This window comes from Ovis canadensis, chromosome 7, assembly GCF_042477335.2.
Source record: "Ovis canadensis isolate MfBH-ARS-UI-01 breed Bighorn chromosome 7, ARS-UI_OviCan_v2, whole genome shotgun sequence".
In the NCBI taxonomy this organism is placed as follows: Eukaryota; Metazoa; Chordata; class Mammalia; order Artiodactyla; family Bovidae; genus Ovis; species Ovis canadensis.
The window spans coordinates 76,077,331-76,103,850 of NC_091251.1; the positions used below are offsets into that span (position 1 = coordinate 76,077,331).

A 26,520-nucleotide genomic window follows, 5' to 3' on the forward strand; every position below is an offset into this window, starting at 1 on the left:
ATCAGGGAAGCCCTGCCTAACACCAACCTTGTGCTAAATGAACTCTGATTTGCAGAATCAGCTTTCCTTTTTAAAGAATAAGAACAATCTTTGCCCACTTTTCACTAAGTCTTTTTTATTTTCTTTCATTCTTCACAATGACTTAAGCAATGTTTGTCAAACTTTTCTGATGGTATCACCTGCGGAACTGTCAACAACACAAATTCCCAGGCTCTATCTCAGACCCACTGAGTCAGGATCTCCAGAGAAGGAACCAGCGAAAGTATTTTTTTAGTTTCTTTTTCATAACTTTTCATTTGGGAGTAATTTCAAATTTATAAAATGCTGCAAAATAAAAAAAGTACAAAGATCTTTCACAGGCTTTATCAAAGATTCACCTAACGTGAACACTTTTCTATCTGCCTTATCATTTCTTCTGTTTCTATTAACACACACAGAACTTTTTTGTGACCCATTAAGGACATGTTATTGGAGAAGGAAATGGCAACCCATTCCAGTGTTCTTGCCTGGAGAATCCCAGGGACAGGGGAGCCTGGTGGGCTGCCGTCTATTGGGTCACACAGAGTCGGACGCGACTGAAGCGACTTAGCAGCAGCAGCAAGGACGTGTTATGTATTTCATGGTCTTTTACCCCTAAATATACCAGTGTATATTTCCTAAGACTTCCATAAGCACATTGCTATTATCAACTTTATAATTCACATTCATATATTTCATCAATCTAGTCCCATTCAGATTTTGTCAGTTGATCAAATAATATCCTTTGTAGCGTTTCCTCTGATCCAGTACAGTACATAGTTTAGTATGAGAAGTTAACTATCATGTCTCTCTAATCTTCTCTATCTGAAACATTTTCCACAGCCATTCTTTTCCTTATATTAACATTTTAAAATAATACAGTCTCAATTCCGACTTTTAAATTAAAACTTCCTCATTTTACATTCCTCTGACGTTTCCTCCTAATTGGAATGCTATATAAATTATGCTGTGTCCTCTGGACGTCCCTTAGAAACAACCCATAAAGGTGTTGCTTGATTTTTCCACTGTATAGCTTTATTTTTTTAAGAGCCATTCCATTTTTTAAATTATGGTTTTATTCTAATGAAAGTCAACCAAGATTTTAACCCAGGGAGTGATTTAGTTAGTGCTATTTAAAGATCTTTTTCCCCCTTGGTTGTGCAGCATGTGAGATCTTAAGTTCCCCAACCAGGGATTAAATCCATGTCCCTTACAGAGGAAACATGGAGTCTTAACCACAAAATGCCAGGGAAGTCCTTCATTATTTTTAAACTAAAAGCAGTCGAGAGAATACACTTTAAGACTATGCAAATACTCTGTTTTGCATCAAACAACTACCCTCATTTTAAGCATTCACTGATTGACTCCTGCCCAGTCCTCTCCTGCCTGATCCTACCATGATGGATGCAAAATGAGACCTTTCCAACTGCAGCTTTCCTTCCACACTTATTAGTAAACACTGGGCATTCTACTGTAAGCAAAGACGGCTCTTCTTCCCAATTTGTTTATCTATTTATAAGCGAGATAAGGACTTACAAATTTTTCAATGATTTAAAATTCTTAAGTACATTAACCTTATTATAATTCTATAAAATATACTAATAATTCCTTACAATAAGTAATAGCTGTTTAGTTGCTAAGTTGTGTCTGACTCTTTGTGACCCCATGGACTGTAGAGCCCACCAGGCTCCTCTGTCCATGGGTTTCTCCAGGCAAGAAGACTGGAGGGGTTGCTATTTCCTTCTCCAGGGAATCTTCCCAATCCAGGGATTGAACCCAAGTCACCTGCATTGCAGGTGGATTCTTTGTCACCGAACCACCTGGGAAGCCTACAATAAGTAATAATATTTACTTAATTATTTTGGTGTTCAAACTCTTCCAGATTTGGTCAGTGGGATCTGCTTCTTTAAGTCATTCTGTGTCCACGCATCTTGCCTCATCATTCTTTTGAGCAGTTTTCCACCTTCTGTCAAAACAAGTTCTTCCAGCTTTGACTTGAACCTATCCTGCCCTAGTCCTGGAAGCCATTTTCCCAAGAAACTCTACTTTTTCTTAGTGGGGAGTAACAGTACTAGGCAACGATTTGGGTGCTAGGTGTGTTCATTAAGCTGGGGTGTCTGCTTCTTAGTCTTTTCAGTGGACAGAGGTAGGAAATACATGCACATACATTATGCATAATATATGCATAAACACATATATATGTTTAAACATGTATGCTTAAATATATAGATGTCATCCACATACACCCACTTCTTTTCAAAGTCATAAGTTCACATTAATATCTTTAACTCCAATGCCCTCCATGGGGGTATTTTTAACAGGCACCAGAAGTGACTGTTCTAACTAGATATGTTTCGGAAACACTGCTGAAGATTGCTGATGAATCTCAGACACAAGTTCTCAGTGCTTTTCCATTAAATTCAACTGGATCAAAAAACCAACTAATTTAAAGCCCTGGGTGTTCTCCTTCCATTTCACTTACATTAGCTTACATCAGTTCCCTTCTACCAAATATCTGTTTTACTCAATTCCATTCTGAGGAAAATATATTTGAAGATACAAGAGAAAAATAAAAAGTGATCACTTTCTCAGTTATCATTCACCAATGGCCAGAGGTTTGAATATGACAGTTTTCCCTTTCTAGTTTTTCTGGATATTAATGCCAACTTTTAAAAAAGCACATACTACTTTTGGAGGGCATGACTCAGAATATGTTAGTCTTGAAGACTCAGGATACCTTCTTAGGGATACTACCAACCGTGTGCGTGTGTGTGTGTACAGTAATATGCTTTCAGCCTTTCTCTTTCCCTTTTCCTTCCCTCATTGGTTTACTTGCAATACTATAGTTCAATACCCACTGTACACTATAAAGGCCTCAGTCAGTTCAGTCGCGTCCGACTCTTTGCAACCCCATGAATCGCAGCACGCCAGGCCTCCCTGTCCATCATCAACTCCCGGAGTTCACTCAGACTCATGTCCAATCGAGTCAGTGATGTCATCCAGCCATCTCATCCTCTGTCATCCCCTTCTCCTCCTGAACCCAATCCTCCCAGCATCAGAGTCTTTTCCAATGAGTCAACTCTTCTCATGAGGTGGCCCAAAGTAAAGTACTGGAGTTTCAGCTTTAGCATCATTCCTTCCAATGAAATCCCAGGGATCTCCTTCAGAATGGACTGATTGATATCCTTGCAGTCCAAGGGACTCTCAAGAGTCTTCTCCAACACCACAGTTCAAAAGCATCAATTCTTCGGCGCTCAGCTTTCTTCACAGTCCAACTCTCACATCCATACATGACTACTGGAAAAACCATAGCCTTGACTAGATGGACCTTTGTTGGCAAAGTAACGTCTCTGCTTTTCAATATGCTATCTAGATTGGTCTTAACTTTTCTTCCAAGGAGTAAGCGTCTTTTAATTTCATGGCTGCAGTCACCATCTGCACTGATTTTGGAGCTCAAAAAAATAGTCTGACACTGTTTCTACTGTTTCCCCGTCTATTTCCCATGAAGTGATGGGACCAGATGCCATGATCTTAGTTTTCTGAATGTTGAGTTTTAAGCCAGCTTTTTCACTCTCCTCTTTCACTTTCATCAAGAGGATTTTTAGTTCCTCTTCACTTTCTGCCATAAGGGTGGTGTCATCTGCATATCTGAGGCTTTTGATATTTCTCCCGGCAATCTTGATTCCAGCTTGTGCTTCTTCCAGCCCAGCATTTCTCATGATGTACTCTGCATAGAAGTTAAATAAGCAGGGTGACAATATACAGCCTTGAGGTACTCCTTTTCCTAATATCCATGTCCAGTTCTAACTGTTGCTTCCTGACCTGCATACAGATTTCTCAAGAGGCAGGTCAGATGGTCTGATATTCCCATCTCTTTCGGAATTTTCCACAGTTTATTGTGATCCACACAGTCAAAGGCTTTGGCATAGTCAATAAAGCAGAAATAGATGTTTTTCTGGAACTCTCTTGCTTTTTCGATCATCCAGCAGATGTTGGCAATTTGATCTCTGGTTCCTCTGCCTTTTCTAAAACCAGCTTGAACATCTGGAAGTTCACGGTTCACGTATTGCTAAAGCCTGGCTTGGAGAATTTTGAGCATTACTTTACTAGCATGTGAGATGAGTGCAATTGTGCGGTAGTTTGAGCCTATAAACATGGAAATTATTAGAATTCTACTTCACTGACTAAGCCTACCTTTTTGATCAGAATTACGTCCAGAGGATGAGATGCTTGGATGGCATCATTGACTGAAAGGACATGCGTTTGAGCAAGCTCAGGGAGACAGTGAAGGACAGAGAAGCCTGGAGTGTTGGAGTCTGTGAGGTTGCAAAGAGTCAGACATGACTGAGTGACTGAACAACAAAGTCCAGAAGAGCAGTTCTGCTTACAGCTCTTGTGTGTGTGCGCTCAGTCGCTCAGTAATGTCCAACTCTTTGTAATCCCATGGACTGTAGCCTGCCAGGCTCCTCTGACCATGGAATTTTTCAGACAAGAATACTGGAGCTGGTTGCCATTTCCTATTCCAGGGGATTTTCCTGATCCAGGGATCAAACCTGAATATCTTGCATTGGCAGGTGGATTCTTTATCACTGCACCACCTGAGAAGCCCATATCTGCTTTTACTGTTTTCAAATAGATCAAGGTAAACCTTGCCCAATACTGGCATATGGCAATGGGGGATATAGAAAGAGAAAGAAAAATCCTAAGGGAATGGTAGTTGGAAGAGAAGGAACTATGGCAACTAAGCAAACATGTTTCTATAGCTATATAAAAGACATCTTGGATAAAGTTAGGGAATGAATAAAATCCACAATGGACTGGCTTGAAGCAGCATAGCTGCTCTACTAGTAATTACTCCTTATACTAGTTTCTTCATCCTTCAGATGAAGATACTAATCAGACTGACTTCGTAGGTAAGAATTAAACAAGTTAATAATACATGTTAAGTACTTAATACTGCTATTTCCATAAAACAGAATTCTTTTTCTCTTACCAATGAAGTGACAAATTGCATTCATAGAAATCCTCTCATTCTTCTGATTAAACTTTCACTCCCTCACGCACTTTAGGGTTACTTTTCTGATGTATGAGCACTATTACCATTTGAGATCTATACAAATCCACTATAGAAATGACACAATAAAAGTAAGCCTATTATATACAAAAGTCTTGAGTGTCTAAAACTTTTGTGAGGACAACATTCAAAGATATTAATCAGATTTATGAAAACTGACATATTTTCACAGAGCTATTTTCTAACCAAACTCTCACTTCCAAGATTATCATGTTACAATATTGTTATCATGTTACAACATTAAGGGTCCCAATGGGCAGCTTAAGACTATCAAATGCACTATGAATAGAGGCTATAATTTCTCATTTGCTTATAAAAGAAGAGAGAACATAAAATTCAGGACACATAAGCTATCACTCTAAAAAATACCCAATAGCAACAAGATAATCATGATACTTACTTCATCTCTATACAGTGGGCTAGTATAATACATTATGTCCATTGCACTGCTGTTTAACATATCCCTTAAACCTCGCACTTTGTCTGGAGTAATGGAATCAACAGTGTCTACAAGTTAAAAAAAAATGAACTAAGAGAAGATAATTTTAGGGGAAAAACAGTGAAAAACATACATCCCCGAAGTGTTTTATATTAAAATTTAAATATTCAAGACTACCTTTGAATCTGATGAAACTTACCTTCTTGAAATTTTACTATTTGTTAATTGAAAAATGATGAAGGGTATTTAACTACCACAAACATCAATGTACTTATTGGTGCTGAAAGATTGAAAATATTTCCTTTAAATCAGGAACAAGCTAAGGATCTTTCTTTTTAAATTAAAAAAAATTTATTGATGTTCAGTTGATGTACAATAAGCTTCAGATGAACACAGTAATTCAAAATTTTTAAATGGTTATACTCCATTTAGTTACTGTAAAATACTGGCTATCGTCCTCATTTTATACAATATGCCCTTGCAGCTTATTTATTTTATATGGAGTAGTTTGTACTTCTCAATCCCCTTTCTTGTCCCTCTCTTCCTGGTAACCCACCTGTTTGTTCTGTTTCTTTTTGTTATATTCACAAGTTTGCTTTTTTTTTAAAAAAAAAAAGATTCCATATATAAGTGATAAGGAGAAGGCAATGGCAACCCACTCCAATACTCTTGCCTGTAAAATCCCATGGACAGAGGAGCCTGGTGGGCTGCAGTCCATGGGGTCGCCAAGAGTCGGATACGACTGAGTGACTTCATGTTCACTTTTCACTTTCATGCATTGGAGAAGGAAATGGCAACCCACTCCAGTGTTCTTGCCTGGAGAATCCCAGGGATTGGGGAGCCTGGTGGGCTGCCATCTGTGGGGTTGCACAGAGTCAGACACGACTGAAGCGACTTAGCATATAAGTGATATCATACAGTATTTGTCTTTGTCTTACTTCATTTAGCATAATATCCTGCAAGTCCACTCATGTCAGTGCAAATGGCAAAATTTCATTGTTTTTTATGATGTATATATACATTTTTATCCATTTACCTGTTGATGGACAGTGAGGTTACTTCCATACCTTTGCTATTATAAATAATGCTGCTATCAACATTGGGGTGCATGTAACTTTCTGAATTAGTATTGTCATTTTTTTTTCCCAATGTATACTCAGGAGTGGAACTGCTAGATCATATGGTAGCTCTATTTTTAGTACTTTGAGAAGCCTCCATTGTTGTGTTCTTATTGATGATAGTTATTCTGACAGGTGTGAATTTCTCTAATGATTAACGATGTTAACATCTTTGCAAATGCCTTTTGGCCATTTGTATATATTCTTCGGGTCTTCTGCTCATTTTTTAAATGAGTTGTTTGCCTTTCTTGATGTCAAGTTATATAAGCTGTGGGATATTAATCCCTTACTGGTCATATCATTTGCAAATATCTTCTCTTATTCTGTTGTCAGTTGCTCAGTCATGTCTGACTATTTGCAACCTCCTGGACTGTAGCATGCCAGGCTTCCTTGTCCTTCACTATCTCCCAGAGTTTGCGCAAACTCATGTCTGCCATCCAACCATCTCATCCTCAGTCATCCCCTTCTCCTTGGGCCCTTAATCTTTCCCAGCATTAAGGTCTTTTCCAATGAGTTGGTTCCTTGCATCAGGTGGCCAAAGTATTGGAGCTTCAGCTTTAGCATCAGTCCTTTCAACGAATATTCAGGACTCATTTCCTTTAAGATTGACTGGTTTGATCTCCTTGTTGTCCAAGGGACTCTCAAAAGTCTTCTCCAGCACCACAGTTCAAAAGCATCAACCTAAACATTCTATTTTAATGGTTTTAATATTCAAAGGGAAAAACTTATTGTAAAGAAAGTACATATTTTATGTAATTTCTCTGTGTTAGAGTAAAATTCATCAGCCCAAGGAATGTAGGAATGACAATAAAACAAAAAAACCTAAGATTTCATCTTCCAAATACAAGCGAGGAAAATTATCAGGAAGAAACTGTAAGCTCATATGAAATTGCAGACAACGAATGCTTTAAAAGTATTGACACGTCATTTTTCTGTCAAAAACTTTAGGGCATTCATGAAAACTGTACTATTAGAGAAATCTATATGGTGGTCCAAAATGACGTTAAGTCAATATAATTATTTATTTTTAAAAAATGGATATTTTCCTAAATAATCTAGAACAAAGAGTATACCTCAAGACAAATTAAAAACATTTCATTCCCATTGACTAAATCATTTAATTTTGAAACAAAATGTACCTCCATCCAGAGTAAGTTTTGACCGCCACTCAACAGGCAGAAATTCAACATGTGTTGCATGGTTGGAAAAATGCCTTTCTTCTATTTTTCTTGCAGCCTCTCTCATCCTTAAAAAAAAACCAAACCAAAACAAAAAAAAACTCTATTAGAGCAACTTCACATACACATTTACATGATATAAAATGCCTTCAATCATAACACTTCCAAATTGCTTATAACTCTGTCCAATTATGTTTAAATTACTGCTACATTATGCAACAGTCTGTAATACCAGGACACCTTCATTTCAAAACTGTTTTCTTAAATTTGTCATCTCTGATTGCAAATATTTCAAGATTTGATACTATATTCTACATAATTATAAGTCTTTACTGGAGAGAATAACATATAATAAAATACCCTGTGTGTGTGTGTGTTAAGTAGCTTCAGTCATGTCCAATTCTGTGACCCTATACATTGTAGCTGGCCAGGCTCCTCTGTCCATGGTATTCTCCTGGCAAGAATACTGGAGTGGACTGCTATGTCCTCCTAATAAAATACCCTACCTCTAAATAATTAGCACATTGTGGCTTGTCTTACTTCATCTATTTCTTTACTTGTTCTCCACACAATATAGGTTTTTAAATTCTACTTTGAAAATTAAGGTACAGCAAAATACTTTTTTAAACTTTTGAAGTGAAGTGAAGTCGCGCCGAAGAATTGATGCTTTTGAACTGTGGTGTTGGAGAAGACTCTTGAGAGTCCCTTGGACTGCAAGGAGATCCAACCTGTCCATTCTGAAGGAGATCAGTCCTTGGTGTTCTTTGGAAGGAATGATGCTAAAGCTGAAACTCCAGTACTTTGGCCACCTCATGCAAAGAGTTGACTCATTGGAAAAGACTCTGGGAGGGATTGGGGGCAGGAGGAGAAGGGGACGACAGAGGATGAGATGGCTGGATGGCATCACCAACTCGATGGACGTGAGTTTGAGTGAACTCCGGGAGCTGGTGATGGACAGGGAGGCCTGGTGTGCTGCAATTCATGGGGTCTCAAAGAGTCGGACATGACTGAGCGACTGAACTAAAACTGGTAGATGTCTCTTAAGCATCTTTTAATCTATAGATCCCTCTCTCTGTTTTTTGGCTTTGTAATTCTTTTTATGTCCTGCAGAGTATCTCAGTCTAATTTTTAATGACTGCATCCCATAGAGTTCCTTAATGTGCTTCTTGTTGCCTATTTGGTGGTGAGATACAGGGACCTGATCAGATTCAAGTTCTACTGTTTTGGCTAGGCTACTACTCCATGCTGCTGCTGCTGCTAAGTCGCTTCAGTCGTGTCCGACTCCGTGTGACCCCATAGACGGCAGTCCACCAGGCTCCGCCATCCCAGGGATTCTCCAGGCAAGAACACTGGAGTGGGTTGCCATTTCCTTCTCCAGTGCATGAAAGTGAAAAGTGAAAGGGAAGTCGCTCAGTTGTGTCCGACTCAGCGACCCCATGGACTGCAGCCCACCAGGCTCCTCCGTCCATGGGATTTTCCAGGCAAGAGTACTGGAGTGGGGTGCCATTGCCTTCTCCGACTCCATATACATATATATATATATATATAACTGGTTTTCTCTTTTTCTGGTGATACTAGCAAATGCTGTGATCACTGCTTAGCTCCACTGATTTACTATGGTTGCAAAAAAGTGCTTTTTAAATCTCACCACTCCTTACACTTCAGGAAAGAAATTTCCCCACATCAAATACTTGCTGCCTTGTGATACAATCAAATAGTTCCTGTATGAACTGGGAAAAGGCAGGATAAATGGTTAATTCTTCCCTTTTATTTAACAATTAAATACTGAGTTGTTAAGAGGTTTTATATTTTTTGATATTATTCAGTTCAGTTCAGTTCAGTTCAGTCGCTCAGTTGTGTCCGACTCTTTGCGACCCCATGAATCGCAGCACACCAGGCCTCCCTGTCCATCACCAACTCCCGGAGTTCACTCAGATTCACGTAGATCGAGTCAGTGATGCCATCCAGCCATCTCATCCTCTGTTGTCCCCTTTTCCTCCTGCCCCCAATCCCTCCCTACTAACTCACAGATTTAAAACATATTTGAAGTGTTCTAACCCATTGTAGTTATTATCCTTACTGATCCTTAAATTGTTTCCTTTCTGGTCAGTGAGTCTCTTCAACTTTACTTCTGTGTCTTTTAGACATGACCTTGGTAGCTTTTACTTTTTTTTTTTTAAAAACAATTCAGTGGCTTTTAGTATCATTGAATTGTATAACCAACACCACTCTAAGTTCAGAACACTTTCATTATTCCCATAAGAAACACTCTACCTAGAGTAGTCAAATCGCATAATTCTTCCCACTAGGCCCTGACACCATTAATCTACTTTGTCTCCATGAACTTGCCTATTCTGGATTTTTCAGATAAATAACATCTATAATTTATGGCCTTTTGTGTCTGGCTTCTTTCACTTAGCATAATGTTTCAAGGTTCATCCATGTTGTATCATGAATCAACTTTTCTTTGCTTTTTAAGGCTGAATGACATTCTACTGCATAAATATATCACTTCTGTTTATCCATTTACCAGTAGATGGACATTTAGTTCTTTTTTGGGGGGTGATTATAAATAATGCTACAGTGAATATTAAGAAGCTTTTCTGCAGATACCTGTTTTCAATTCTCTTGGGTATACACCTAGAATTAGCATTGGTGGCTCACATGTTAACTCCACATTTAACTTTTCTGAGGAAAGTGCCAAACTGTTTTTCCAAAGCAGCTGTACTATTTTACAATCCCATCAACAACATATGAGGGTCCTTATTTTTTTAAGAAATCCAGTGACTGGATTTCCCTGGTGGCTCAGATGGTAAAGCGTCTGCCTACAACGCGGGAGACCCGGGTTTGATCCCTGGGCCGGGAAGATCCCCTGGAGAAAGAAATTGCAACCCACTCCGGTACTCTTGCCTGGAGAATCCCACAGATGGAGGAACCTGGCAGGCTACAGTCCATGGGGTCGCAAAGAGTCGGACACAACTGAGCGACTTTACTTTCTATTTTTTTTTTTTTTACATCCTTGCTAATATTTGCTGTTTTCTATCTTTTTGATAAGAGTCATTGTAGTCAACAGAAGTGACATCTCCCTGTGGTTTTGAATTGCAATTCCTTAATGACTAACAATACTGAGAATCTTTTCACGTGTTTAGGGACCATCTGTATATTTTATTTGGACAAATGTTCATTCAAATTATTCACCCACTTAAAAAATTGGGGTATTTATTTTTTAAATTATTGAATTGTAGATATTCTTTATATATGCTAAATGCTAGACCCTTATCAGATATGGTTTGCAAATATTTCTACCATTTGATGGGTTGTCGTTAACTTCCTTGATAGTGTTATTTGAAAATCAAGAGTTTTAAATTTTGACAAAGCCCAACTTATCTTTTTGTTCCTTGCTGCTGCTGCTGCTGCTAAGTCGCTTCCGTTGTTTCCGACTCTGTGTGACCCCACAGACGGCAGCCTACCAGGCTCCCCCGTCCCTGGGATTCTCCAGGCAAGAACACTGGAGTGGGCTGCCATTTCCTTCTCCAATGCATGAAAGTGAAAAGCGAAAGTGAAGTCGCTCAGTTGTGCCCGACTCTTGGCGACCCCATGAACTGCAGCCTACCAGGCTCCTCCGTCCATGAGATTTTCCAGGCAAGAGGACTGGAGTTGGATGCCATTATGGCTTTTTGTTTCCAGTTCAGTTCAGTTCCTCAGTCGTGTCTGACTCTTTACGACCCCATGAGTCGCAGCATGCCAGGCCTCCCTGTCCATCACCAACTCCTGAAGTTTACCCAAACTCATGTCCATCGAGTCGGTGATGCCATCCAGCTATCTTATCCTCTGTCGTCCCCTTCTCTTCCTACCCCCAATCCCTCCCAGCATCAGAGTCTTTTCCAATGAGTCAACTGTTTGCATGAGGTGGCCAAAGTATTGGAGTTTCAGCTTCAGCATCAGTCCTTCCAATGAACACCCAGGAATGATCTCCTTTAGGATGGACTGGTTGGATGTCCTTGCAGTCCAAGGGACTCTCAAGAGTCTTCTCCAACACCACAGTTCAAAAGCATCAATTCTTTGGCGCTCAGCTTTCTTCACAGTCCAACTCTCACATCCATACATGACCACTGGAAAAACCATAGCCTTGACTAGACGGACCTTTGTTGGCAAAGTAATGTCTCTGCTTTTGAATATGCTCTCTAGGTTGGTCATAACTTTCCTTCCAAGGAGTAAGCGTCTTTTAATTTCATGGCTGCAATCACCATCTGCAGTGATTTTGGAGCCCCAAAAAATAAAGTCTGGCACTGTTTACACTGTTTCCCTATCTATTTCCCATGAAGTGATGGGATCGGATGCCATGATCTTCATTTTCTGAAAGTTGAGCTTTAAGCCAACTTTTTCAGTCTCCTCTTTCACCTTCATTAAGAGGCTCTTTAGTCCTTCTTCACTTTCTGCCATTAAGGGTGGTGTCATGAAAGATGACAAGTCCGGCAGATCAGATCATGGCTATGTACAGATTCAGGCAGTTGCAGGTGATACTACCAGTCATTAAAATGCACAGACTAGCAAGGACTTCTGGAAAAAAAGACTAATTTTTTTCTTCCTGAACTCAAATACAAGATGATATAAACCATATCTAGAACCACAGGAGATGTCTGAAAATAGCTAAAAAATAAAGGCGTGTGGAGTGGATAGAAACCAGATTCTGATGACTTTTTGGCAAATCTTAGACTTCTCAGTTTTATGGGTTACTAAATCCTCCTTCTGAGTTAAGTTTTCCCTCACTTGTACCCAAAGAAATCAAGCTGGTACCTTTCCAAATATGAACAGCTCCAGAGAGAACATGTTATTAAACCTATTTCTCAGATTCCTTAGGTAACCAAGGAGAAGACTAGCATCTTGCCACAAGAATGTAAATATTGTGGGAAGTACATATCATCAGAAAAGAAAATCAGAATCAGAGGGAAGAGATCTCTGTCATACAAGTTACAGAGAATGACAAAGATCAGAATGACCTGGCAGTGTCTGACAAAGTTTTGTTTTTTTTTTCAGATTGAACTGTACTTTTATTTTAACCCATCAGCTGGCATTAAAAGGTGTTACAATAAAAAGTAAAATAGAACTCAACATTGTATTATTATAGAGATATTGCTGAGGACATAGTTCCTGGTATCATATAGGATTTGCTTTACCAGGACTCAAGAAACACATTTACTTCAAATTTCAGAACCTGATAAACTGTGTTCTCAACAATTGGTTTGTTCTCATCACATTATAAATCTGATCAGATTTTTCTTTATACTGGCTGCAAGTTGAGAGCCAAGTTTGTGGCAGAATCCATAACTCTAAAATTTCCTTTTCACACTGTCCTAAACGTTTTTGAAACTCATATATGAACATTCCTTCTCCCAACATCATCTTAACAAGCTTTTAGAATAAAGCTGTATATAAATAATTGAGGTAAATAACCTGCCTAGCATGTTGGCAAAACAGCCAGTGTTTGTTCTCTGTAAAAATTAGGGTTCTGTTTCCTCTGGTTATAATTAACTGGACAAGTTAAGCTGCTAGCTGGCAACTTACACAATTCTCAGCTTTTTCAGAATTAGACAGTATTCTCAGTTTCTGCAATTGAGAGATTAACACAGAAACTTAAAACTAGACTTTCTTCTTGCTTTCAACTTCACTTTAACATAAACTAATAATACATTAAGTAAAAAGGCTTTCTTATCCTTTTACTTCTCCATGTTAAGAGGGAAAAAACAAATCAAATAAATATCATCATCACCTAGATATAATCATTCTCAAAATTTGGTCCAAAAGCTTCATCTACAACTGAAACAGAATAGCTGGCACCAGAGAAACATGTGGCATAATGATTATACCCTGGACAAAAGTTTGGACTCTGTCTAGATGGAGAATAGAGTCATCAAAACACTCACATGGCAGTATTTTTGATAATTCTTCCTTGGTCCATTTTCTGTCCAATGCCATGCACAACAAATACGATATGGGTAGTCTGAGATGGCTTGTCTTCTAATGTTGCTTCTTCTACATAACCTCTATGAAGTCTGGTCCCACTACTTGATGCTGTGGGAAAATCATGGTTCTAAGCTTATTACTTATAACAGAAATAGCATTTTTACTACACTGAAAAAAATAGGGGGGATAAAATTTGTAAGATATAGAATGATCAGCTCTAACAAAAAGTATTGAACTAGACATGAGAATGAAGCCAGAAACAATGAGGCAAAAAGAAAAAAAGATGAACTGAACACATAAAAATTAAAAATATTTCTGTAAGAAAAATATTATGAAGCAAAGATAAAAGATGAATGATAAATGGAAAACATCTTGCAAAACATGACACACAGTAAGTTAATTGAAGAACTTATTAATCAAAAAGTGAAGTGAATCATCCAAATAGCAAAATGGGCTAAAGGTGTGATAAATCCACAAAACAAATACAACTAATGAACAAATAAATGTGTAAGCACATCTATTATCAAAGAATTTAAAAAGATAGTAAAAAATTATAGTAAAGTAAAAAGAGAGAATAAAATTTTGAAAAAATATTTTGTGATAATGCACTCACATCTTTTCCAGGTATGAGTCCCTCTTTTCTTCCTTTTAGTCAAGTTTGTTTTGTTTAAAGATTTGTCTATTCTCAATGCCTCCATTTCTTCAAGTTCTACTTAAACTTCAACTCATACCCATCTGCCTGTCCCAGAAGTTCATCTAAGTCACCAATGATCTACATTTCACTAAATCCAAAGAAAAATTTCCAGCCTTCACTTTTCCTGACACTGTTTCAATTGCTTGTCAATTGTCATTTCAACTGACACAATTTCAATTACTATGTTTTATTTCACATCACTGCCTCAGGTCTGACTGCTTTTGTGCTTTGAGAAGTAAAAAAACATATTTAATAATCTTGCCAGATCATTCCTAATATATAATTATTTATTAATGAATACATGTCAACTCAGTCACTTTAATAAAAGTTAGTTTAACAGGGTAAAAACTGTCATTAAACTTAATACATATTTAAAATATACTGAAGATAAAATCTGAATTGTCTATGTTAAATATAAGAGAAAAAGTCAGAGTCCCAACATTTTGACTAACTCTAATAATATTTAACAAATACCTTTAGAAAATCCCAGTTTTTGAGTAACTGTTCTTGCAATTTTAGATGTTGTTGCATCACTATAAAGATATACTTCATCCACACTGTGCCAGTCCACGTGGTTTCGACTCAATTTGAAACTATGAATAGCTGTTGCAAAAAGGAAAAATTTGAAGGTCTCCAAGACAAACTTCATTTAAGTGAAAATTATAATACACAGATTTTTTTGGAATGAATATTTTAACTCAGTTCAACAAAAAACTGTTTTATTGAAACATATATTGATGTGAAACAAGTCACGGACAGGGACTTTATTTTATAAATTATTAAACATGCTATAGGAAAAGGCAACTTGTTAGAACAACATGGAATAAAACTGGCTCAACTACCATAATTTTAACCTCTTTAGGAAATATACTTTGATTATTAAAGAACTGCTTTCCCAGGTTATGTGATCATTCTTTAGGTCTAAGGGATATACACCTTCATGAAAGTCCTCAGTACCTTTGACATAGAAACTTAAGCTCCATTTCTTTTGTTGACTTTACTTTTTGTTCTGTGGAAACTACTCAGCATAAGATAAAACAAGACTCAGGTGAAAAAAAAATTATCTTTAAACTGGGAAGATAATAACCTAATTTATAAGAATATAACGTATTTTGCGAATGGATATTAAAGCCAATTATCACTGGATACTGCTCATCATAACAGAACTCCAAAGTTGAAAGAGTTTTTAAAAAGAAATCAGTTTTTTCCTACTATTATGTTCAAATTAGTATGGTTATTTCATTTCTGTAATGAGGTATGCTTGGTGAAAATGAGCTCTAAAGAAAAAAAATAGCCAAACCTATATTCTCTGGGAATAAAAAAACTCTGTGAGGCAGGGACTATACCTTAATCACTTTGTATCACTACCACCAAACACAGTCCTAGCATACTGTTTGACATGTATCACAAATTTAGTAATGTTTGTGGAAGTAATAGATTAAGGTAATTCTCAAAACATGTCCACCAATTCATCTTTTGATAATTCTTATAGTCTGAAGGACTTAAACTTTTCTCTTTATCTCTTATATAGAGGTAAGAAAAATTCACATACCTTTATAAAACCAGTCACCTTCAAATCATTGTGCCTATTTCCTTAAAATACTCTTAAAGCAAAATATTATGTCCCATTATATATAAACACATAGAGGTATAAAGAAAGGGATTAAGTGACTTGCCACAAAACTAGCTAGTGACAGAGTCTGACTCTTCTGTTGAGGGATAAGGAAGAGCCCTGGTCAAAATCTAAGACCGTAAGATACATTTTATGAAAAGGTATTTCTTACTAGAACACAAAGAAAAGCAAATCCTTGTCAAGAAAATGTACTTCGGAGTTATGGTTAAAAATGCCATTTCAAAATTTATGAAAAATCAATTTATACCTTCCTGACCTACCAGGACACATAACTACTAACACTGAACACAAGACCAAGATGCAATTAACATAACAAACCTGAATAATACCTTCTCTGGCAAACAAAACAAACACAAACCCAGTGTAAAAACTCAGTCTTTTAACTAAAAGAACTTTCCATAAATTAAAAAATCTTTTGCAAGAGTTTACTTTCCTAAATCTATGTCTGATCCTTAAGTCAGTACTTTAAGCCTTTTAATCCAATGTTTCAAAACTGCATTTTTGTTAAAACAGTTCTGAGCAACACATTCTTAAAACATTAAAACTGTTAGACCAAGATATTAACAGTGTTAAGTCAACAAAATTTTGTTTCTCTCTAAACCATTCACATTGTCTTAAAGCATGTTAATATTGGCAAATATCCCATTGCTGAACTATATACATGGTTTGCAAATGTTTATACCACTTATAATTAATACTAACCAAAACAACACACTGGATACATTTCTATAAAACTAATAATTTCTATGTTCTAAGTACAACTGAATGCTATAGACGCAACTGAAAGCTACAAGCCAGGAATATATCTACAAGGAGAAATAAAACTACAATTACTGTACCTTGGGAACGCTTTCGTTTAAGACCTGCTGCCTCTGTACTCTCCTTATATCCTCTCCATTTGAACAGAGAAGGGAGGGAGAAGGGAGGGAGGTGGTAGACAACTAAGAAAGCAAAAACACTGAGCTTCAAAGTAAATTTTAAATGAGGTTTACCATTTTGCCTTTTTGTTGTATTAACTTTAAAAAATTAGTTATATTTGGCAAACATTATTCTAGATGTTTTATATAAATTCCAATTAAAAAATCAATGCAGCAAAATATTAGTTTAATAATGTTTATCAAATATATGCTTCTACTTTTACTGAAAGTAAAAAGGCAAATGATATTTAAATATATCAGTTAAAGACACCTACATGATCACCATTTTTAACATCTTTGTATAGATAGAATAAAAAACAAAACGGCATTTTTGTGTGCATAAGAGATTAATAAAACCCCATCTTTACAATACTAAGGTTATTTACTCTCACCAAATTTGTGATTATGACACAGCCAATATCTGATGTGCAAATTGAAAATGCAATAAACAATATTAAACATCTAATGCAGCTTTCCTGAGAAGATACCATAGTACATTCTACTAGATGCTTTCCTTTGCTGAATAGAGCCTTCCTGTAGAAATATTCTTTTTACAACTCTATTCAGCAAAGTTGTTAAAATATTTTCAAAAATGAAAAATGAAACTTTTCAAAAAAATTAAACTGAAAGCTCTACTTTGAACTGATTTTTAGTGATAAAATAATGAAAGATTTATTAGTGACAGAATTACAAGAAAAAATTATTAAAAAATATGCTGTGACATCTTGTAAGTATAAAACAGATAACCGAGTAAAGCCAGACACAGACTTGATATTTGGCAAATCAGTAAATAACCTTAAAGTCAACATTTTCCCTGTCAAATATTGCTAGTTATATATCAACAAATTTCTTCACATTTTAAAATAAGCAATTATTAAAAAAATCCACTAAGAATTAAATCTTACAATCAGTTTCTCTACAGTCCAGTTAATGAATCACAGAATCTTTATGATTTAGTTCCAATTTGATTCCCTGGGAGCTCAGCTGGTAAAGAATCCACCTGCAATGCAGGTGACTCTGGTTCGATTCCTGGGTTGGGAAGATCTGCTGGAGAAGGGACAGGTTACCCACTCCAGTATTCTTGGGTTTTCCTGGTGGTTCAGCTGGTTAAGAATCCACCTGCAATGCAGGAGACCTGGGTTCGATCCCTGGGTTGGGAAGATCCCCTGGAGGAGGGAATGGCTACTCACTTCAATATTCTGGCCTGGAGAATTCCATGGACTGTGTATAGTCCATGGGGTTGCAAAGAGACACAACTGAGCAATTTACATACTGCACACATTTGATTTTCATCCTCACTCTCTTCTACATTAATGTGACATTCAAAGATTAAATACTGCTCAAATACAAAAATACTTAATTCCAACTGTATAGTACCAGAAATTTAAAAAAATCTTATACATAAATTTAAAGATACATGTGATAAAGGTAATTGAGAAATGCCTACAAGGCATTTCATAACTTTATATGTAATTAGGTGATTATAAAAAAAAGTATAGATAATAATTACAAGCTGAATGAAAACATCAGGATTATAAAAATATTTTGCTGTCACAGAAGGGTGGAAAATGACAACCAAAACAATTTCTTCACTGAACATATTTCTTCTTCCATGTGCTTTCTGGTCACTTACTAAGGGGTAGATATACCACTTGCAGGAAGAAAAATCATTAGGAAAAAGATAACATATCCAAGTAGATCAAATCTGACATACACTTGAGACTTTACTGCTAGAACAAACTCTAGACTTACAAGTCTACTAGCAAAACTAACGATGCCCTCTCTAAGAAATAACTAGAGGGAAACATATGGACCATCCTATCACACTTTAAAATTATGTAAACACTTTCTAAAAGCTAGTCAATATATAAAAATGAGAGCTTTTACCTAAAGGAATACTAATGTAAGGATTAACAACAAGACAAATACCCCAATATACTGAAATCAGAGGAACATATTCAAAACATTTTCACAAAATTAAAAACATGCTTATTAACCTTCTTCTCATATTTAATTCTTATTTTCACTTGAAAAGCATTTGCTTTGTTACAACATCCTATAGCATGGAGAGTTTCATTTTTTCAACCCAATGCAAAGAATTAAGTACCACCGCAAGTAGACACAAAAAGGTGATCCTTTTTGTCCTTTGATCCTTCCAACAAGGATCACTAAAATAAAGTTTTAGTTAAGAATTCTTACATTGTGTTTGTTAGCAAAAGTATGCACAAACTCAAAATACAACTGAAAATTCTAATTAAATGCTAACATTTAATAAAACTTTTCATTTATGTATTAAAGTCTTACACAGCAATGAAAAAGATTTTAAGTACTAAGATACAATGTCTTCAACAAATTTCCTTACTATAATTCATGTCTTACAGAAATGTCCTTCATTATATAATTCTGAAAGCAGAGTATCAAAAAGGAGGTTGCTGAAGATATACTACTCCCTAAAATAGAATAACTTTATATAACTTTTCCCTTTGCAAAAGCTGGCAACCTGGATAATCTCAACTTTAGGGGAAGGAGGTTTGCACATCTCAAATCTGCCAACTAGAATGAGAAAACTCCTGTCAATCTTCTTGGATCTCACAGAACTAAATACATACATTTATAAAAATTGATTAATAATTAAAAGCTAGAAGATAGGAATCCTGTTAGCTCAGTTGGTAAAGAATCTGCCTGCAATGCAGAAGACCCCGGTTCCATTTCCCATTCCTGGGTTGGGAAGATCTGCTGGAAAAAGAATAGGCTACCCACTCCAGTATTCTTGGACTTCCCTTGTGGCTCAGCTGGTAAAGAATCTGCCTGCAAAGAGGACACCTGGGTTTGATCCCTGGGTTGGGAAGATTCCCTGGAGGAGGGAACGGCTACCCACTCCAGTATTCTGGCTTGGAGAATTCCATGGACTCTATAGTTCATGGGGTCCCAAAGAGTAGGACACAACTGAGCGACTTTCACTTTCTTTCACTTCATGACTCTTGTAGACACATATAGTTGGATTGTGCATTCCAAACAAATCTGTCAGTCTCTGCCTTTCAATTGGAGTGTTACTTCACTTATATTTACTATAGTTTTTGATATGGGTGAATTTAGGTCTATCATTTCCCATTCATTTTCTTTGTTTTATCTGTATTTCTTGTTTCTCCTTTAGTTGTTTCTTTTGTTTATATAATACTATTTTAATTTCTCTACTGGTCTGAAGAAAAACAAATAACATCTTTTTATTGTGGAATAATTTTCAACCTACAGAAAAGCTGCAAAAATAGTACAGAGAGTTATCACCATCATATATATCCTTCATCCAGCTTCTCCTAATGTTAGCATAATTATATAGTACAATGATCAAAACTAGGAAATTAAGGTTGGTATAATACTATCAGCTAAAATACTGACTTTATTCAGAATTTTCCAGCTTTTCTACTAAAGTCCTTTTCTGTCTTTGGATCCAATCCAAGGTACCATGTTGCATTTTGATGCTATGTTTCCTTAGTTTCCTCTAAATTATGATGAATTCTTTAGTCTTTCCTTGTCTTCCATGGCTTTTTTTTTTCAGCTTTACTAAGGTACAACTGACAAAATTATAAGAAATTTAAAGTTTACATTATGGTGATTTGATAAACACTATTAAAAGGATCCTGACTCCATCTGGTTAATTATGACCTTGACATTTCCAAAGAATACTGGTGAGTTATTTTGTAAAACGTCCCTCAATTTGGGTTTGTCTGATGTTTTCTTGTAATTGGATTGAGGTTATACAGTTTTTGACCAGAGCAGTTGTAGGACTAATTCATTTAGTTCAACCATTTTTTACTGATTACTGCTTGGATAGATAAATTATAAAATGAGTGAGATACTGCTCTAGGACTTTTAAGTATTTACAAAGTAACTTATTCGAAGCCCTGCCTTTATTTTATGACTCAAGTGCTTCCCTGGTGGCTCAGATGGTAAAGAATCTGCCTGCAAGGCAGGAGACCAGGGTTCAATCCCTGGGTTGGGAAGATCCCCAGAAGGAAACGGTAATCCATTCCAGTATTCTTGCCTGGCAATTCCACAGACAGAGGAGCCTGGTGGGCTACAGTCCATGGGGTTGCAAAGAGATGGACATAACTGAGTGACTAACACTAACTCTACAATAACTTTAATCCCCAGTGAACTTCTAGCTTTCATTTGTTAGGCTGCCAGATAAATGTATCCTAGCCTAGGAAGATGAGGTTGGAAGAGAATCATTTTTTAACTCAGAGAAAATGAAATTTAAATCACAAAATACGATTATACTTTGGGGGGTTTGAAAGATAACTAAGTTATGCTAAACTTCAATTTAATTCAGTGTTTACTCTGAGATTAGGATAATTAATAAAATAATAAATATAGTCAGTGTATTTGTGTCAATAACTACACTAACCAAGATACAGATAAGGTCAGAAGGAAAAGGAATTAGGATTTTATTTGAATGTCCTTCAAGGCAAGAGGGACCTTCCTTGTGGCTCAGCTGTTAAAGAATCTGCTTTATGCAGAGAGACCTGGGTTCGATCCCAGGGTTGGAAAGATCCCCTGGAGAAGGGAAAGGCTACTCACTCCAGTATTCTGGTCTGGAGAATTCCATCGACTGTATAGTCCATGGGGTCGAAAAGAGCTGGACACGACTGAGCGACTTTCACTTCAAGGCAAGAACTCTGTTAAGTTTCTTAGGAATTCCCCAGAGAACTTAAAAAGAGTTCCTGAATAAGTTTCTTTTTAAATTTTAGATTATTAAATATGACAATTTCTCAGAAAGCCTCATTTGAGTAACTCCACTGCACTGTGATTGCCAATTCTATTTTATATCTCTTTTTCAAGAATGTATAATATGCACTGTCTACTTTGTTATCTTGTATTTATTCTCTGTAACTTCTCATCTGCAGGCTTTGTCATCCCCAATGGTTTAAAACTCCTTGAAGGACAAAAACTTGTGTTTCTTTCATGAAAGTAATGAGCACAGTACTATTTGCACAAAGAATACTCAAAATCTTCTAGCAATATGAACGTCAAGGCTTTACCTAGGTACAATAAGAAAATTTAAGTGGAAAAACTATTTTTCCCCTAAAATTAATAAAATAGGAATTTCAGAAGCTTAAAGGTAAGAAGCTAAATAATCAAAAGATAATAGTTTTTTATTTTTGTATTGCAAATTTGAGTTATTTTTCCAACAACCTAGCTTTTTGGACAGCAAATGTTCTTTCTTCAAGACCAGTGATAATTTGCAAATGTACTACAGAATTTCCCATAATCTTCAAAGTCAAAAATCACATTTTAATACATAAATGTATGTTCTGTGTAATACTGAATAACAAAATAGCTGGAAATTCATGACAACAGTACATACAATGAATTGAACTTTGTTGATAATAAAACATCCTGATATTTTATGTCACAATACATTTAAAACATTAATTTTTCTTCTAATGAACCTCAAAAGATCATCAATTTGAAAGATTACAATACAAAAGTGTTCTATACTTTAACAATTTTCTATTATTACTAATTAGAATTTTACCACCCAATCTGTATCTTCAAAGGTATCAAAAAATACAGTAATATCCTAGATTGACAAGCTCAAAGACATGCTGAAAATTTTTCTCATACAAATAAACCATGTTCTTTTATCAGACTTATTTAAATGACTGGCTCATAAAATTAGAGCACTTTGAAGAAAATTTGAGTATGCTGCTCCATTTACCATTTCAGATTCCAAGTAGATGGGATCTAGAGATGAAACAGAGCTAATGACTAACTTCTATAGGGTGAATTAGCAAGTGGAAAAGAAATGCTTTGAATATAGTATGAGAAAGGGGGACAATATACTCATTTTTATTTTTCATACTCATCCTTTTCCCCCTTGAAGCTCTTGGGTTTTTCTCATGCATTAACAGTAAAGAATCTGGGAGTATAAACTGGGTTTGTTAAGGTGAATTGCCATTTTTGAGGGAAGACTTAAGGAGAATTAATAGAAAGGAAAAAATCTAGAATTCAGTCTTTTCCAATAGAGATGAAATTATGAAAAAAGTTCAGCCTTTCAAATACTATGAAGTAGGTTTTTGTGATTATTTAGAATGGTGATGAGAAGTTCTAAAACATGTCAGTCACCAATGAAAGATCAGACATACACAAAATTTGATATTTGTGCTTTAATCAAAGAACTGTTTTTATGGCAGTCTTTAGGAATGTAGACACAGCTCTGCCTTATAGACACTGAGCTGTTCTTATATATTGATATTTAAGAACCTTGAGCTTGAATTTTACAGTGAAATAAGAACATATTTGCCTCTAGGGATTAGGAAAATGAAATACTTAAAATTCCTAGAGTATGGTATCTGGCATATAATAGACATTTCTTAGATTTAATTACCGATTTACTTAGAAGCCTCCATTTTCCTCAGTTATGTAGAGTTTTAAAGATATAAAACACACCCGATTTTAAGCTTATTGTTAATGGACACGAGTTTGAGCAAGCTCTGGGAGATGGTGAAAGACAGGGAAGCTTGGTGTGCTGCAGTCCATGGGGTTGCAAAGAGTTGGACATGACTGAGTGACTGAACTGAACTGATGTAATATAAACAATTACTTCCAACTACATAGTTCATTTCTTCCAAGCTGGACTTTTGAATTTCTTGATCAATAATTGAATTTTTCTGCTTTATAGATGTTTTACAAGGGGAGGGAGAAAAATCACTAATTTATATTCTAATTCACTCGCTTAAGTAGGTCTTGCCAAGACACTTCCCATACAAAGGCAAACATGGATGAAGAAACACTTTTAGGGAAAAAAAGAGAAATCTACAAATTCTAATCTACCTATACTGTTATACTCACCAGAATAGTTGATCCCACTGCCTGCAGTAAATGAACAATAGAAGTATTTTTAACTTGACCACACATTTTGAATTTTACTCAAGATCAGACACATAATGAAACACGAACATCTTGGCTAGTATGTAAACATTTTAAACTATTGCCAAAAAGAAACAAAAAAAAAGAAAAGAAAATCCAAATGCTGAATAAGGAAATATAAGGAGTAGATTGTTTCAAATTAAAAATTGATATGGTTATCAATATCAAGACAGCTAGACAGGACTTACACAAAGGAAATTAAAGCTTTTTTAAACTTCAGGAGAACCAACATTAAAATATTAGCAAAACTACTCTTTCAATAGAATAACAAGGGATTTTTTAATAAGTTCAATTTTCTTTGATAACTAAAAAGCTACTCAAAAGGACTAATCCATAAAGCATATTACAACAATTTGCACATTTATGGTAAATCATGTTAGTGTTATATCAGTGAAAGTACATGTTAAGTAAAATAAAAATGGAAATAGTTCAGAAATTTATAGCAGTTTTTAAGTTCTAAAACAACAATCAAATGTTTGAAATAATCAGAAATCGTATAAATTTTTAACACTTCTAAATTACTATTTCAAACTTAGGAGCCACTCTAAGTTTTATCAATAACTTATTTGTTTATAAAACATATTAAATGTATTAATTGGTCTTACCATCTTTTCCATCTATGGGTTTCGACACTTCAATATCAAAACTTTCCTGTACCTGCTGACCTCTAAAACGGCTAAGATGTTCTTGCTCAATTAAATTACTTTCTTCTTCTTCTAGTGGCTGCCAGGTACCATCAATAAACCACTGTCCACGCATTACCGGTATTTTATCAGACTCTGAAAAGAGAAACCACAGAATTATGTTTTATGATCCAACCTCCCAAGAAGTGACATACTAACTACAAGTTTATATTTTGCTACTGCTATGGCAAAAACAGACTTTTGTGACCCAAAAGAATCATTTAAAGCTTTAAATTTCAGATTTCAAGCCATAGTATATAATTTTTTTACAACATATAATTTTACTTGCATTAAATATTACACATAAAAGTTACCTGAGGTTAGAAAGGGAGAGGAGCAGTTATCTATATAACTGAGGCCCCAAGTAACCAAATCAGTAGGCTAAGTGGTTGATAAACTTCATGCAAGACTCTGTTGATAATTCGAATGTCTTAGAAAATACTGGGATAAATTCCCACAAATAGTTTAGAAATAGTATATTGTAGTAGTGTGGTACATTCTTTAGGGCTGCTTTAGAGATCAAGGGCTCCCAGTGAGCATACAGAAACAAGTGAAACCTTTAATTACAGTAAATTACTCACCCATTTCAGGAAAAAAATTAAGAAAATTTTTTTGAAAAAACTGAATGCTTGTTTGATTAAACACTATCTCCAAAACTTAATACTTTTAGTTGTTATTTATAAACCACAACTGTCATCTAAGTTATCCTGAATTCTTTAAAAAAAAAACAAAACAACCCATAAAGCAAAGCAAAACAACAAAAGCCTAAAAATAAACAGAGTTGGTGGTTTAGCTACACATAGAGAAATTACTTCAAGTTCGGATTCAGAAGACAGTAATTTGTATATATATACTAGGATATACCCTATGGACAGAAGGAACTGCAAATACATCTTAACCTTTTGCAGTAGCTATACTAATCGCTAATGCCTGTAATAATATTGGTATTGTTAATTTCAAAGTACAAGTATTAAGAGGAATAATTAATTTTGTTAATATCATTAGAAACTAAGATTTTACTTTTTAGCACAAGTAAAAAGAGATACAAATATAAAAGTCAAAGAAATAAACCTGTATTTTAAATTTCAACTAAAAATGTCTGCATGAAACAATGATGTATATTTTCTCTTTAAAAAAAAAAATATATCCTAAGCTTTGTGTACTGAAAAGACCTAGAAAGACAGACCAACCCTGTGTAAGTGAACAATCATGATATAAAGATTGTGATCTCTAAATATCATTTCCTATTCCTATTAAAAGAAACCAATGGCCAATTCCTACTTTGAAACAGAAAATTTATTAGATGATCATGAATCACTTATACCAGACTTGTACTGATGTATTTAAAATCAATTATGTGTTTCTACTTTTTCTTGCCTTATCCTTTATTCTCCTGTAGCAATTCTGCGATAGTCAGGTGTTTGCCGTATTTGGTGGAAATTCAAAAATATAAATTCATTGAGAATTACGGGGTTTTAACATAAAGCACACTGCTGTTTGATTTTTTTTTTTACTAGATTCTACTTTGTCTATCAAGGTTACAACAACTGCTTTCTTATTGTTTCCATATTCCTGTGATGTTTTTGCACATCTCTTTATTTTTAACCTTTTTCACTATTTTAGATGTGTTTTTCTTTTGACACGTGAGTTAAACCCACTTATGTTACTGATATAACTGGTATGCTTGAAATATTCTTTTATAATCACCGTTTTTATTATTCCTACTCTTTCTCCAGTTGATGATTTTGCTTTTCAAAAAAGTCTTCCTTTGGTATTTAGGAATATTTGCATTTTTGGTTTTAGTGGTGACTGTTACACATTCATGTGTGTATTTATGTATTTTAAAGCATCCTAAATCTCTTTACTTAAACT

At 35.5% G+C, this 26,520-nt stretch overlaps 1 protein-coding gene across 7 annotated transcripts in view; it reads right to left on the reverse strand.

Annotated features, from left to right (window-relative positions):
* The window catches only part of DDHD1 (DDHD domain containing 1), a 69,586-nt gene that overhangs the window by 24,084 nt on the left and 18,982 nt on the right, over positions 1-26,520 (reverse strand). For 4 of the 7 annotated variants that reach the window (XR_011258253.1, XR_011258254.1, XM_069596663.1 and 1 more), the window contains exons 2-6: positions 24,571-24,744; positions 14,960-15,088; positions 13,752-13,899; positions 7,789-7,895; positions 5,493-5,599 (exon numbers count right to left, since the gene is read on the reverse strand). Coding sequence is in view for 4 of the 7 variants with exons in the window: in XM_069596663.1 (XP_069452764.1) it covers positions 5,493-5,599; positions 7,789-7,895; positions 13,752-13,899; positions 14,960-15,088; positions 24,571-24,744 (665 nt within the window). In the remaining 3 variants the exon portion in view is untranslated. Of the gene's footprint in view, positions 1-5,492; positions 5,600-7,788; positions 7,896-13,751; positions 13,900-14,959; positions 15,089-16,957; positions 17,060-24,570; positions 24,745-26,520 lie in introns of all 7 variants that reach the window. The other 3 variants (XR_011258252.1, XM_069596661.1, XM_069596660.1) reach the window with 1 other exon arrangement.